This window comes from Phymastichus coffea, unplaced genomic scaffold (assembly GCF_024137745.1).
Source record: "Phymastichus coffea isolate CEN01 unplaced genomic scaffold, Cenicafe_Pcof_1.1 PCOF00028, whole genome shotgun sequence".
NCBI lineage: Eukaryota > Metazoa > Arthropoda > Insecta > Hymenoptera > Eulophidae > Phymastichus > Phymastichus coffea.
The window spans coordinates 2,990,525-3,004,908 of NW_026706839.1; the positions used below are offsets into that span (position 1 = coordinate 2,990,525).

General features: G+C 43.5%; 1 protein-coding gene across 3 annotated transcripts; it reads right to left on the bottom strand.

The window, feature by feature from the left end:
- Positions 1 to 3: 3 nt before the first annotated feature.
- On the bottom strand, positions 4 to 10,199 carry LOC131675692 (protein lethal(2)essential for life). 3 transcript variants are annotated; one of them, XM_058954770.1, is made up of 4 exons: positions 9,775 to 10,199; positions 5,726 to 5,833; positions 5,275 to 5,470; positions 4 to 1,045 (listed from the first exon to the last, which is right to left on the bottom strand). In XM_058954770.1, exons 1-4 carry the CDS (start codon positions 9,957 to 9,959, stop codon positions 851 to 853), a joined length of 684 nt encoding a protein of 227 aa, XP_058810753.1. In that variant the 5' UTR covers positions 9,960 to 10,199; the 3' UTR covers positions 4 to 850. The 3 variants fall into 3 exon arrangements, with proteins under 3 accessions (XP_058810753.1, XP_058810752.1, XP_058810754.1); XM_058954769.1 differs by having other exon boundaries at positions 5,726 to 5,854; positions 9,775 to 10,197; XM_058954771.1 differs by lacking the exon at positions 5,726 to 5,833 and having other exon boundaries at positions 6 to 1,045; positions 9,775 to 10,169.
- Positions 10,200 to 14,384: the final 4,185 nt, after the last annotated feature.

The following is a 14,384-nucleotide window of genomic DNA, read 5'->3' on the forward strand; positions in this document are numbered from 1 at the left end:
CAAGCACAAAATTTGATTTTTTGTCAATTATTTATTAACTTTTAAATGTCTTTCTTTTCTTCTTCTATGTAGTTTGTCGAAAATATTAAAATATTCATAAATAATATTAATAATATATTATAATGCTTACACATGCTAGGCATTTTTGTGTTTTCTTTATTTTTTTAGTCTTTTAACGATATACACCTAAACTAACACGTATATAAGTTATATACGATAACCGACAATTTCTCCGTTATCAATTTCAATCTCCCCTTCCTCAATCAATAAAATAGAAAAGAAATTAAGCTTTTTTTTCTTTTGAACGCTCCACAATTGTACGTTAGGCATTTTACATTTGCATTGTTGTTATATACTGATTTTATGTCACTAAATTCGACGAAAAAATAAGAAAGTCAGAAAGCTTTCGGCAATGTACGAAAAATTTTGGCTCGCAGCTCTATAAGAAAGTTAAATTACAACAGTGTTTGTCGAGAAATTGTCGCAAAGGCACAAATAGACAGAGTTAGCATTGTTGTTTTTTTTTTATTTTAGGCGTGCAAAAATAAAGCAGCTTGTACACTGACGACGACATGTGTATAGGCCGAGTTTTCTTCTATTTGAAACTGTCCAAATTCTACATACAATATGCTGTTGATCGAGTTAATCGCATTTTTATACGCGTGGCACCCGAGAGATGCGAAAAATGGTTTTGAATTAAAAAAAAATTACAATTACAATAATACATTAATAGTAATGGACGTTATATAAAAAAAGAAATAATGTGGAAACCTAACGTTCGATAGGTTGCGTGTTTTTGTTGGTAATATTTAAAGCGATATTGTTTTGTTCACTGATTAGATGGATATCTTCAGTGATGCGCGATGGGGATAAGCTTCTCGCCAGCGCCGAGAGCTGGAAGTGGTGCCTCGACGGTGAGAACGCCGTCTTTGCTCAGCGACGACTTGATGGTCTCGGGATTCGTGCCTTTGGGCAGCAGGAATTCACGGTTGTATTCCCTGTAGACAGACTTTGTGTCTGACTTTTCCTCGTGCTTCGCGTGTACCTGCAAAGAAAGCCAATCGAAACCTATAACTTATGTTCGTACACGATGCGTACAGTGAATTTCGAAATTGAGCATCGAATCGGGAAGAAAGATCCGTATAATTTGACAAAATAATTATACGCAAGCAGATCGATACTCGCAAAGAAATTTCATAGTCGCGTGCTCGAAACCGCGTCAGCACCTTTATAGAAAGCAGCTCTCACGAGCGACGAATCGACCCAGATGCGTCAAGTCACGTACGCCCGCAACACCCCCGTTAGGTACTACTTATGCTACTGCTATATATACCGTGACTCATCTTGCTCGGCTTCTCTAATAAGGAACGTTTCGTAGGAATTCTTTCCTTAATACTCGTCGTAAACAAAGGGTTGCGATTTTATCATACACAGCCGAAAATAATATTTTTGGCACTTTTCTCTTTGTGAATTTTCGCAATTCCAAAGCGCTAATTGCTGATCATATACATATACATTGTAGTGTTTACACAGGTGACAAGCCTGTAACAGAGCGTATGCGAGTAAGCGAGTCGGAGAAGAAATGTTCTTTCAAATTAGTGAAAATGACGTATTCTGCGCATCGGTTGGTCTCAGCTACGTAGTTACGCAAGGAATACAGCGAAGAACGAAGAACACGATTGATTTTTACGACGATCGTTACGGACAATTTTCAAAGCACTATAAAGCCTCATTTATATCGCGATACCCAGAAAATTATATGTCGGTAGAGGACACAAAAGGGCTTGACAAAGGGTTATAATTCGCGCGTGAGTTCCTTGGCGCGCTACTGAGTAGCAAACTGGGTCACTCCGCGCGCCTCCTCGCGAGTATATACAACGTGGAGAGATGGCGTACTGGATGAAAATGCCGCGCCCGGCGCCCGTCCGATCGATCCGTACCACGTATATTTCTATGTAGATATCGGTTTTTTTTCTGTCCTCACACGCGTAAATCACGCTTAACTCCTTGAAGATTGCGGAGCACGCACATTATCGTACCCTCGGAAAGCTTGATCTGCATCGTGAGATCGGCGCCTTAGATATTCAAATCGCACGTGGCTGCGTTACCTTCAGTGCCATGAGTCACATCTTGAAGTGGATTGATTAGCGTGAGGTAACAAACTTTAATCTAAGTCGAATCGAGTCTCTATAACCTCGCGATCGAGCGAATTACCATTTGTAACGACTCAAGCCAAATTCATCGGCATATGTGTACAACGGATTTGCTACCGGCACATCTTCATCATCATCGACGCGTTTAGACATCGGAGCCTTGACCAGCCGCATCTAATAAAGACGTGCGTGCCTGTGCGCGGCTGTGTTTGCGATTTCTTCTTTTTTTTCGCCAGCATTGAAAAAGAGATTTACCTACTGGAGCTATTTCCTTTCGAGTTTGGTGTTAAGGCTTTGCCTTGTTTTCAAGAGTAAACGGTGCGAGGGTCAAGTGTTTTTCGCCTAATGAATTTTTCAAGTCTTGTGTGCCATTAAACAGCCAAACGTTTGAAAGACAATATGTTGAATTAGTTTTTAGAATTATTACGCGTATCTTATAAAGGAAAAAAACTACGGAAAAATCAACCGATCCCTTCGAAACACCCTTGAACAACGCGACGTGCCCTAAAAATCAGAGCATACTTACCCAGACTCACGCACACACAAGACTGTAGTTCAACTCGAGCGGCACGCGATCCTAATTGCATTACGAATAAAGCGCTAACGAAACGGACGATGTTCGCGCTGGTGTAGCGGAACAGTGTACAGGCTTGAAACTTGGCGCCCCAATATGTTTTCTTTTATCGGTCGCCATTTCTGCTATGCCGTGTTCTGACATAGTCGAAAAGTATGCACGAGATATTCGCGAGGAACGTCGCACGCGCACTGTACAGTTTCGAGAGATGCCTGCGCTTTATTTGCTCTGTGATTTGACGCTCATGAGACACGCAGCGATCTACTAACTGAAGGAATGTTTGAGACGTGCGAAAAACCGAAGCATTTACTCAGCAAAAAAACAACTTGGCGAACGGCAAACGTTTTCGCGTTACAAGCAGACCCTTCATCTGCCTGCCGAAAGCCTATATCGCAATATAACGCACGACGCGTGCGCGAAAACCACAACAAAAATTGCTTCGTTTTCGCCCTAAACAATGGATACGTGCCGCAAATATCTAGATTTAACTGGAATTTGGAAAACTTGCAGCTGTTCTATACCAAGTACAAATGTATATCCGTCACAGGACAATCAGAGCGAAAAGTACATCGATCTATCTCTCTCTCTCTCTCTTTCTCGCTGTTTCGCGTGTGCAAAAAAATCCGAGTAACCTTAGACGGCGCTCCGTAAAAATGTAATCCCAACCACATAACGACGATCGTCTTACTCGGCTTGCAAAACTTCGTCGATTCGCCCCTCCGCCCCTCCCTTTTTCACGAAGATCCGGCGTGCCCGACATCCCCATGAGAAATGAACCATGCAAAAATCCAACGCACTGCGGCGGGGACCGCCAATCAAATTTGAGCACATCGGCTGCGCATCCACCCACACTCGCGCCTCGTAAGAAACTTTCGCGATGATTGGTCGTCCGCTGGTACGAATTACTACTTTTTGGATGCGCGAACAAAGCGGCTTGACGAAAGGGAATCCTAAAAATACCCGTGCGCGGCGTGGAGGGGAAGAGACGCAAGGCGCCGGTACGCGATGTCGACTGCCGATGACGCAAGACTTTTCAACAGTCAGCGACTCCCTCGCTCGCTCGCGTCCTCGACATCTCTGTCCCTCTCTCTCTCTCTCTCTCTCGCCCTTTAAAAGGACCGAGTCGCGTCTCGACCGAACCTTGACCACATTGCACTTTATAGCGCGCGCACGCCCGTAAACAGAGCTTATGCATCAAGCCTGAAGGCTCCACGGGCATGTTCGTTTTGGAAAAGTGTAGTCCGTCGTGAGAGACGGATTGTAAGCACGCTAATTGAAGAATAACGACCCGTGCTGCGGCTTCTTTGTAACCTCGTTTTCGCCAAGCCACGGCGGTTTGTGTGCATAATCGTTAATCAATCGATCGTATTGTTTGCTCAGCTATTCTCTTACCGCCGCACTTTCTTTTATATTAATGGCGAGCTTCGGGCTCGTCGTCGAGTCGCGTTTTCCCAATGATAACTATCGGCCATTGGCCTGGAAACGTTACAGCTCGGTGCAATTGATGGCAGGATAGTTTATTTTCCTTTTGTCACTGTAAATAACAATCAAATGGGCACGATCCCCGGAGAGATATTTCCGACGGGGTATCGCGCCGAGAACCGGGGGAACACTTCCGAAGAGGGTCAGCGTAACGCGATCACTTTCGTTCTTTTCGCGAGCGAATATTTTGACAAAATCACAAAAGCATTACAAGAGTCGAGATTGACATCTTCCTATGCAAACGCACTTTCAGAAGAACTGAAATATCCACGGGTGTAGGAGGATTTCATCACGGACAACACACGTTACGTAATTTCAATTTGCGTCAATCATCCCAAACTCTTTGGAAATCACAGCAGCTTACAAAAGTGAAAAGGGAAGAAAAAATAAAAAGCAAAATTCTCGACAATGGACCAACATTACGTTCCGCAGTTGGCGTCGACGGGCGGCAAGCAAGCGAGCTTTTATTTTATTTTTGGAGCACGGTTATTTCAGACGTGGGCCGACATTCTCTCGCATGGAGTCCTCGATAATTCGTGCGCGTTCTCGAAAATTTTCAAAGCCTGAGCTTGCAATTCCAGATGATTTTATTGTTGCGCGAATCAACGATACGTTCTTTCTTTTCTAAGATTCCCAAAAATAAAAAAAAGAAATCTCGGAGGAAGTATAACTTTGCATTTGTCGGCGATGTGCGTATTTCTTAGTTTGTCACGTAACGTCGTTCAAGATCAACGAAACAACTGAAGTAGCTTTACAGAGTTTGCATCGGCACTCGCAGCTATAACATCATTCTCCACTTCTCATTTTCTAACGCACAAAAGAGATGCACTCGTCATCGTTCGAAATTAGAAAAAAAATATTGTCTATATCTCTTATTTGTGAAACGAACGCAACAATATAGCCGCTTGTTGAAAGACAAGAGAACGGATAAAAAGCCAATCCAGCTATTACCCAACAACTGCCCTTACTCGTTGAAATTATAATCGCAACGTCTGCCAGAGTTGCGTAATAGTGTAGGCACCGGCGTGACCTAATTTGCGCGTCAGGATATCTGGAAATACTCACGAGAAGCTTGTTGTCGACGGTCTTGACGACGATCTCCTCGGGTGTGTACTGCGACACGTCGAACCGAAGCTTGAGCATTTTGTTGTCACCCTCATCCTGGATCAATGGACTATTGAGGCCATCCAACCAAGCGTTGTTGTCGTGATGAGGACTGAGCGAGCTCTGGTTTTGGTTGCTCGAGTGTTGCGTCGTCGTGCTGCAACAAGGCATCAACTTCAGACGATCATCGTAGGTGAAAATTACGTAGACAAGTAACATGAAGTGGCTATGAGAGTCACAAGAAGGCCTCTCAACGGAATACAATGTCGCAACTAAAGATGAAGGGAGCTAGCGCAGCTAATAGATGCGTGCGAGCGAATGAATAAAAAAAGAAAAAAAAAAAAAAGAAGCTATTGTGGACCAGATAAATTGCGTTGGATGGTGGTGGGCATCAGGCATATTTATTCGTCACCTTTTGAAATTGTCGAAGGCAGACTTCATATGTGGCTTATCTCCGCTCCCGTCGTCCTCCCAACTTTCTGTCTTCGAGCTACTACTTGTCGATGTCGTTCGATGCTCGCTGCTCGTCGAATGATGGCGACTTGGTTATTTCAAGTTTTTTTACAGAGCGAGTTAGTGTGCAGTAGGGAGGAGACAGACAGTTTAGGCCAAAGTCGCACAATCCCAAAAATTGCGCGTGCGTTACGATTGTTCATTGATTAGTTGTCATTTCGGAAAATCTGTCATGCGCTATAAGAGAGAGCTGTGGCCTGTCGCTAGGGGACAAGCCACTGCCTAGAGACAAGCGTTGGCTCTCAATTATCAACGAATTGTCTACCTTGCCATCGTCTATATGAACTACTGTACATACGCATTATAATGTATAAACACAAGGTAAGTAATTCGTTGGAGTGTTTGCATCAATGTGAATATATACAGTACACAACCGTTCAAGGCGGCTATCTTTCTCTCGCGTCCTTGCTTTGCATACGCGACGTCGTTTAGACAACCAGAAAATTAGTTTTCTCGAAACGTCAAATCGGAAACAAATAAAGTGAAACGAACGAGTAAGAGTCGTGTACAAAACGCTCGCGCGTGTACAAATCCACCAAGTAATTGCGTATACAGAAGCGCGTGCGCGCGACACTGAGAGCGAGAGCAAATAAATATTTTGCGTGTCGAAATCCCGAAGCCTCGCGGGCTCGAAAACCGGAAGTTCGATCATCCTCCTTTGCCGTCGTCGGGAGGTCGTCGAACTTGTGTCGATCTGCAGCAGCAGCAGCGACAGCCGCCGAATGATTGGTATGTTGGCAATTTAAAAGGTCGCCAGCGTCGAGCGGCCCAGTGTCGATCGTCGCGTCAGGGTTAACTGGCTTGTAAACAAAACTCGGAAATAAAATGTAATGCCAAACGTTAAATGTGACCGAAGCGAGTTGGTATTGCACACGGCAATTTAATGTAACATTCAATGGCGTATCCCGGCGACGCTCGGAATGCCCGCGAGTTGTTCGCAGTTAACGTGCTCGCTTTTCGAGAAGGCGTTTGAATTGCTGATTCCCATTGCAATTAACATTCTCACCTCGCACTCTTTTTCGTGTTCGATTGCCAGACTCGAATCCACTGGCCCATATTAATAGACGAGAGAGGAAAGAAATGTCGACAGACAACCAATCGACCCAGAAACGCTTTGCGTTCCTCTCGCTCCCTCTCGAGCGAGTGCCGAGAATAACTTTGGCCAGTGGAATTAGAAAATTTAATTATACCTCGCACGCCAAGTATTAGTGTGTGCACACACTCAAGTTCAATCGAGCGTGTCCGCTTTTAATTCGAGTTGTAAGGTCAAGAGGAGAGCGGAGCTTTTGGCTCCTCTGATAACGTAATTCATCTGCGGCACGCGAGCTCTTAGCCCTTTTACCGTCTCGATCAACCTCTCCGATTACCAATTCTCGAATCGCACCCTCTGATTTTCGCAGCCTTGCTCTTTTCATTTTGCTTTCGTTGCACGTTCCCGAGCCATCGATACATTTGCTAATGTGTCGTGCAATTGTGAATAAAAAAAAAAAAAAAAAGAAAATGTTTCGTTTGCATAACGGCTGCTTTTAATCGAATTCGAAACGAGCGACTTTAACGAACTTAAAAGAAGATCAAGCATGCAGATCAGTTGAAACAATATGCAAACGAGCTGGGCTCTAATCGGCAAGCGTCGTCGAGCCTCCGATTACAATTGATCCGCTGCGCTGTCGTAAATGACGATAAAACCACCGCGAACATGAAATAAAAGCGACGCGCTCCACGTGCGATGCCATTGCATAACGCTGGAAATACATATATGTTTTCCTCGATGCGCCACGTACACGCACACAAACCAGAGTCGGATTACACACGCGCGACACGATAGGTGCGGGGACAATTTAATTGGCGAGCAATTTTTTTTCTTTTCTTTCCGCGCGCGACGACACCTGCGGCTGCGGCCACTCTTCGCGGAAGTTCGCGATCGATCAAATCTTGCTGCATCTATGGGAGTACACGTATACGCACACCTGACATTCTTTTGTGATGCGCTCACAATGAGCATGTGCAATTAATAGCTTTGATTGGCGTGCACGCCAAGTGGCTGGATAAATCGACAGACGTAGGATGGAATTTCACGAAAGACATTAATCTTTGATCGAGTGACCGGTATAAGTGGAAATTAATGATTTGGTGAGGTGCATTTACGGATGTCGAAGCTAAAGAGCACGCGGTAATGATACTTGAAAGCTCGCGAATGACAGCGACTTACCTATACTTGATTACGGTCTTATGCCTGGGTGGATACAACTTCTCGTCGAGGAGCTTATTACCCGTAAGCTTGGAGAATGTTTGACTAAAGTCAACCATTGCCGATCAGCGGATGGGTTTTCACGGAAAAGCGGCGCGACGACGATGCTGGACAAATCTACGACTGCGCGGCTAGCCATCAACTCGAGCGCGGTAGCAAACTATAAGAGAGAAGCAGCCTGATGGAGGGGAAAAACTAGCTGGTTTTGCATCTATATAGAACAATCGCGCGTCAAACATATAGGAGCTTCTTCGCGACGTTAATGGCGACGATAAGTTGCGTCATTGGCGACCCACGTGTGTGTACTCGTGTTTTCTTTTTATTTTCGGGGATTTCCTCGGCCTTCGGCGTCTAGCCGGTCGATCAGCCACGAGGCGACATTGATTTTTCTGCTTCCTATCTGATCTCGGAAAACAACGAAGATGGAAGCAGCGCGCAGATAGCCTCCCTCGCCCTATAAACACGAAAAGCTGCCGCAGCTGTTTTTCGTTCGTCCGGGAATAGCAGATGACCTAATGCGCAAACTGACCGTTAGAAAAAGACGTTAATTACAACATAACTACGTTTTTTTTTCTTTTTTGCGTATGCAACGATGCATCGTCATCATCGCGAATACATACATTCTAGAATTACAAACGAATCTCTTTCTTGATAGAGGCGGGCCAAGGTCTTGTTGAAAATTTTCAGTATGAGTCATCGCCTCACCTTCTTCGCTGAGCACTTTCGTCATTTGCATTTTCGGCGCCAGTTAGGCATAGGTGTCTTGATCGATGATCAATTCTCGAATTCTCGAGCACTTATTGTTTATGTTGTGAAGGTCGTCATTAATTATGCTTGCAACTACATTTGTTATCTTATGCGAAAAAAAGTTATTCGAGATAAGTAGTGAGAATTGTAATGTAAGCTCACGATCCGCTAATCATTATGCAAGCACGTAAGTAAGGTTTATCCAGTGAATTTAAAAACAGAATACAATCTCTACGTGCTTGCATTAATTCAATTATAAATGGCCACAAAAATCAGTTCCGAGCAATTAGAATGAAATGAAAAGCCACAGAGTCGCCTACGTGGAAAGAAAAAAAAACCATTGCGCAACCTCCCACGTATGTACGTACTTCTTTGAAGCGCGCGCGCGCGTGTAAGTGTGTCTACTTGAGATTGAAAAGAAAGAAGACAGCAGTGTGATAAGAGGTCAACTTGTTGCTTGATGACGACAGGTGTTCTTTTTGCTTTTCAACGCTGGTTTGTACGTGAATTTGTTGATAAGTCGAGTACAGCTAGATCGCTTGTTGTAATTTGAACAATTTTAGTTTTCAATTCAAATTTTTGAAATTGATAAACGAGGTGAGAACCGACAAACGAACACTCAAGCACGATATATATATATATATATATTTTTCTTTTTTGGTTTTTTCCATCGCCTACTCTTCATCAAACAGTATATTTCCAGCCGCATAGAGCTAAGCGTATAGGCAACCAGAATACAATACGATTGGCAATTAGCTATCCCACACATGCCGGTCACAGCAATTCAAACAGTTCCTGTTTCTCGCTCGTTGGAGTTTTCGAATTGGCGTTGAGTAAAAATCGATTCACACAAGACACACGGCGAGCAGGCAAAGTGTAGGCGGCAAAGAAGGACGAGAGAAAGAAAAAAAAAAGAAAACAGAAAAAGAAAAGTAGAAGAATAAGACGCATACCTGGTGGTGCTCTTGAAGAAGTTGCTCTCGCGGTTCATAAGTTCGCTTCGGAACCGCGACATCTCGTCCTCCATCTTCTTCATTTCGGCGTCGAAGCGCTCGCGGATGTTGGAGAACTCGCTGTCGATCACGCTGAAGTCGCCCAATTTGATGGGAATGTTGCGCTTGATTCCGCTGTCCGCCATGTTTTTCTCGGTACGTCGGCTCTGAGTATCTGCGCGAGTGTGTCAATGATCCCGCGGGCACTGGACACGTGTCAAGTTGACGCACCAACAAGGAATAATAATTCACCCACAAGAAAAAAAAACTAAGAACGCTGTTCTCGTCACGGCAACTCGTGTAAGAATGAGCGCGACTTGCCGGCAGCGGCCCCTTAAATAAGCGCTGACGTGCGCGACGGAGACACCGGAGCGCACAGCGAGTGTGGCTTGCTAACGCCGCCACTACTTCGGGGACCTTCGGCTGACTACGCCACCCAGAAGCGAACGTTCACGAACGTTATTCAAGACACACATGCGCGCTAGAGACGCTTTTTTTCTTCCAAAGTTTTTGTTCGTGGCTACATTCTGTTGGACAGCGATGCCCGATTATCACGTTCGCGGGACGGATGATCCAATTTTTACGGAAAGCGCTTTCCCAATTATACTCGTGACTAGCGTCCATTGTAATATTTATTGGCCATAATTTTCACTGGGCTTTCAGCACCCTAATTGACATTATTAACTGTGTTAACGTTCTGTGCATCGATATACTCGTACACGTAGATTGAGATGAAAGCGGATTCTTTTTCATTTTAATTGACGTCACTCGATCTGATCGCATTAAATTTAAAGTAGATCGCGCATATACGTCTCGAGTCAGGCCAAATCAAGACCGTTGAAGAGTTTTAATCGATTTTTAACTGATCACTCGCCTCACGAGTACACTTTTGCGAAAGTTTCGTAGTGATGAAAAGCCGAGTAGACGCTTTCGATCAGCTTTTCATTATCGCAAGCATCTGCCGCATATCAGTTTTAATTATTCCTCCTCGAGTAATTAAATAAAAGCATTTCAGTTTTAACTGCTGTTCGTTGTGTAATTAAATAAAAGCACATTTGCAAAAAACTTTCGAAAGGTGAAATGAAAAAGATCGGTCGAACACTACAAAAAGCAAACAGGTGGAGAATAGCAGCTGCTGTACGTATTCCTCTTGGACAATCTCTTTTTTTCGTATCTTGCTATTTCTTTTTAAAGCGATCCAGCTCTTCGTTATATTGCAATGACTCGAAAAGTTAAAATTAGTGGATGTCTCGCACACATAAAATTACACAAATGTGTATCACGCGTCCGAAAATAAAACTGATTATACAGAAATATAGCCGCGCAGTATTAGGCACGCGAAGTCATTAGACACAAAAATTACCCATGAATAGCACAACAGCACGTCCCCGAGTGCGCGCTTATACGTTCTATTTCCGCTGATGGCATTACGATGCAGCAAAAGGTATCTGCGAAATCGTTATTTATAATCTCCGGAGAGCAACGAAAAAAAGCAGATTTTTCTTCGTGATGCACGCGAAAATGGAACGATGACTAAACGCGCTGCAGCGTAAGCGCATCCACGCGTTGTGTGCCGAAAAAGCTCAAAGCTGCTTATACTTTGACACGGCTGATTTCGTAACCAACGCAAACTCGCTCACGAGACTTCATTGCAATGCAAATGCAGTAAGGATTTCGTTTTTTTTTTTTTTTTATCTTTTGTGTTCGAGGTAATGCATATAACTCCGTTTCTTCTCTTTATACTTGGGAAGCATAATGCCGCGCGATCGTTTAAGGCGAGAAAGCGATGTGGTTTTGCGTCAATTCAGCCATAATGTTTTTTTGCGGATTTTGTATTAAATACATATAATTTTTATTTTTATTCATCTTGGAAAGTTTTGAATTAATGAACGAAGGATAAACATTAATCGTCATTACTTAAATACCATGATTGACAGGTAAATTATTTTTTTTAATTATAACCTATCGAATAAATCTTAGTAAGTTTATGTAATACCTTATTTATTTTATGTTGTAATAAATGAAATCATATATAACATAAGCATTCAAATAAAATTCATCGATGAAATTGTTATAAAGTCAACTTAACAGTGAAGAAAGCCGTTTACATGTTATTGGCAGGAAGTAAGCGATCTATATAGCACAGGCAATGCGAAAGCCACGTTACAGACATTATATCAATAATCAAGTTGAATAACGATCCGGCAAAGTTGCCTGCGAACGAGTATACATCCAGTTCGACAAACCCCATATGTACGTACTCGACGGCTGACCGGATACGCTCGCGGCTTATTAATTGGATAATTAGTGTTTCAAAAAGCCATAGACAGCCGCCCATGAGCTGCACTGTGATAACTTCCTGCAACGCATTTACAGTCCTCGTTACACATGCAGCACTTAATGCTCTTTTTCTTGTTCGAAGCTTAAATTGTAGATTTAGTGACATGCGCGATGAATGTTGATTGCTTCGAGAGGGCGGATCAGTGCACATTTTTAGCGGACGCGTTGAGATCTACGAGCATCAACTGGATCAAATGACACGGATGGTTTTCAAACTAGCCGCGATCAATCAAATTGTCAACTCGCTTTAAATATTTACGTAAATGGAGCACATACGGGGGCTGATAACAATGAATCGAGTGTCTGAATCCAGTAGCGTGATGAAAACCCAAAATAGAAATGCGGCATTCGAAGTAGGAAGGAAGTAGACCTATATGAAAGTCCCACGCATCGTATTAATATCAGTGCGTGACTGGTCAATTGAAAAGGACAATTGAAGCCATTGTGTTTTTTTTTCTTATTTTGCGGGTGTACAATTTTTCGTCGATGCTGGATGATCTTGAGGAGCGTTGAAATCGATATTTAGAAGAATTATCGACGAAACTTCCGAAGCGAAAGAATCGACGAATCTCGATCCTTCGCATAATAGAATGACTCATCGCGACGCGAAAAGCGCGCTCACGCCAAGCCCCGGCGAAGACTTCCGCTAATCCTCACAGTGCGTCGTCAATGAGCGTGTGACACTCTGGCATGACAGAGGCCCTGGTATACCATTCCGGGCACGATTTTTCGGATTGCTCAATGTCGCGATCTATGTACCGTGCGTGTGCGAATAGGATAATTTAGTTTTTACGATGTTTTCATTGCAAACAACATTGTCAATTGATTTTTTCGTCTTTTCCGCGTTCGCCTGGATTGACAAGCCACCGACGTTTCGAAAGACATAATATTTGTATCTCAAGATCGAATATCGCAATACCTTTTGTCGCTCAATTAGTAATCCTTAATGAATATCGAGAATCGTGACCTTATCCATCGTTTTTCCAAGGTATCCAAATGCCGCGTGCTAATGATAAAAATACGTTTGTTATTCTCTTGTAATTATGATAGCCACGCGTCGCATCAATAGCGTATCAATTCGACGTTACGCACCGACAAAATGTTGTTTCACACGCACGGCCAAAGAGAAAATGAAAGTGTCTTATGTTCGCATTCGAACAAGCTTACTAATTACTCAGTGCTTTAAATGCATCTCGTAAAAGTGTGTCAGTGCCGAGCTCGTGCGTACGTACCTGAAGTTGTAATTTCAAACTTGGGAATCGGTAAAGTTGCCCCCGTTTGCCGTGGCGCAGATCCAGAAAAGACAAAACGACGAATGAACGAGCGAGGAAACTTTTTCAGCACTGCCATAGCTCGCAAGCTTCATTCGAATGATGATCGTATTGATTGATGACATAGTGTCGAGTTGCCGATCATTGTTAATTGTTGCAGGCGGAATCAATCATCTCTCGCATAAGAAAATATGCCTATGAGATATTGGGCTCACGTCAGCGTCGACCGCTCACGTCGGACTTGTGTGCGTGCGTATGATGCTTCTTATTTTTCGATCACCGCGTACACTGACTTTGGATAGATAGTGGCGTTGACGGAGTGGGACCAATAATGCAATTGACTGTAACAATGAGCGCAATGAAAATTGACGTATGCCTGACACCGATCGAATTTCAATTTCGCGATATTACAACACTATTAAATATTTATTAGCATCGCGATCCATTCTAAATCTAATTATTGAAATGTGGGCGTGAGAAACAATCGGGCGATTTCACGAAACGGCAGTTGTAATACGCGCCTCGGGCCAAAAATACAACGACGGCGGCGGCACACCTTCCAAAAGAGTCGAGAAACTTTCGAACGTTTTTTTTTTCGATCGCTCGCTCATACTCCATGCCGTGATGGCGCGCGTGGGAGAACTTGAAGCAGTTACAGAAAGCGCCCTGACGTCAGAGTGCGAGCTGTTATATGCCTCTTACAAGACGAGAGAAAGATCCGAGCGACGCGTCAGGCTTGTAATACACTCGGCGGCGCAGACTTTATATGGGCCTCTTCAACTTTTGATGTGGAGCGCGCCATTGTTCTCTTCTCTTCGTGATGCGCGGCATGCGTTTTAAATGACAAATTTCACTTTCAGCAATGCACAAATTTTTTTAGCAGCTTAATTAGCTTACAGTGCTTAGACTGTGTTCTCAATCCTATTCTCGCGTCATTCTTTTGTCAATCGAATGTTCACG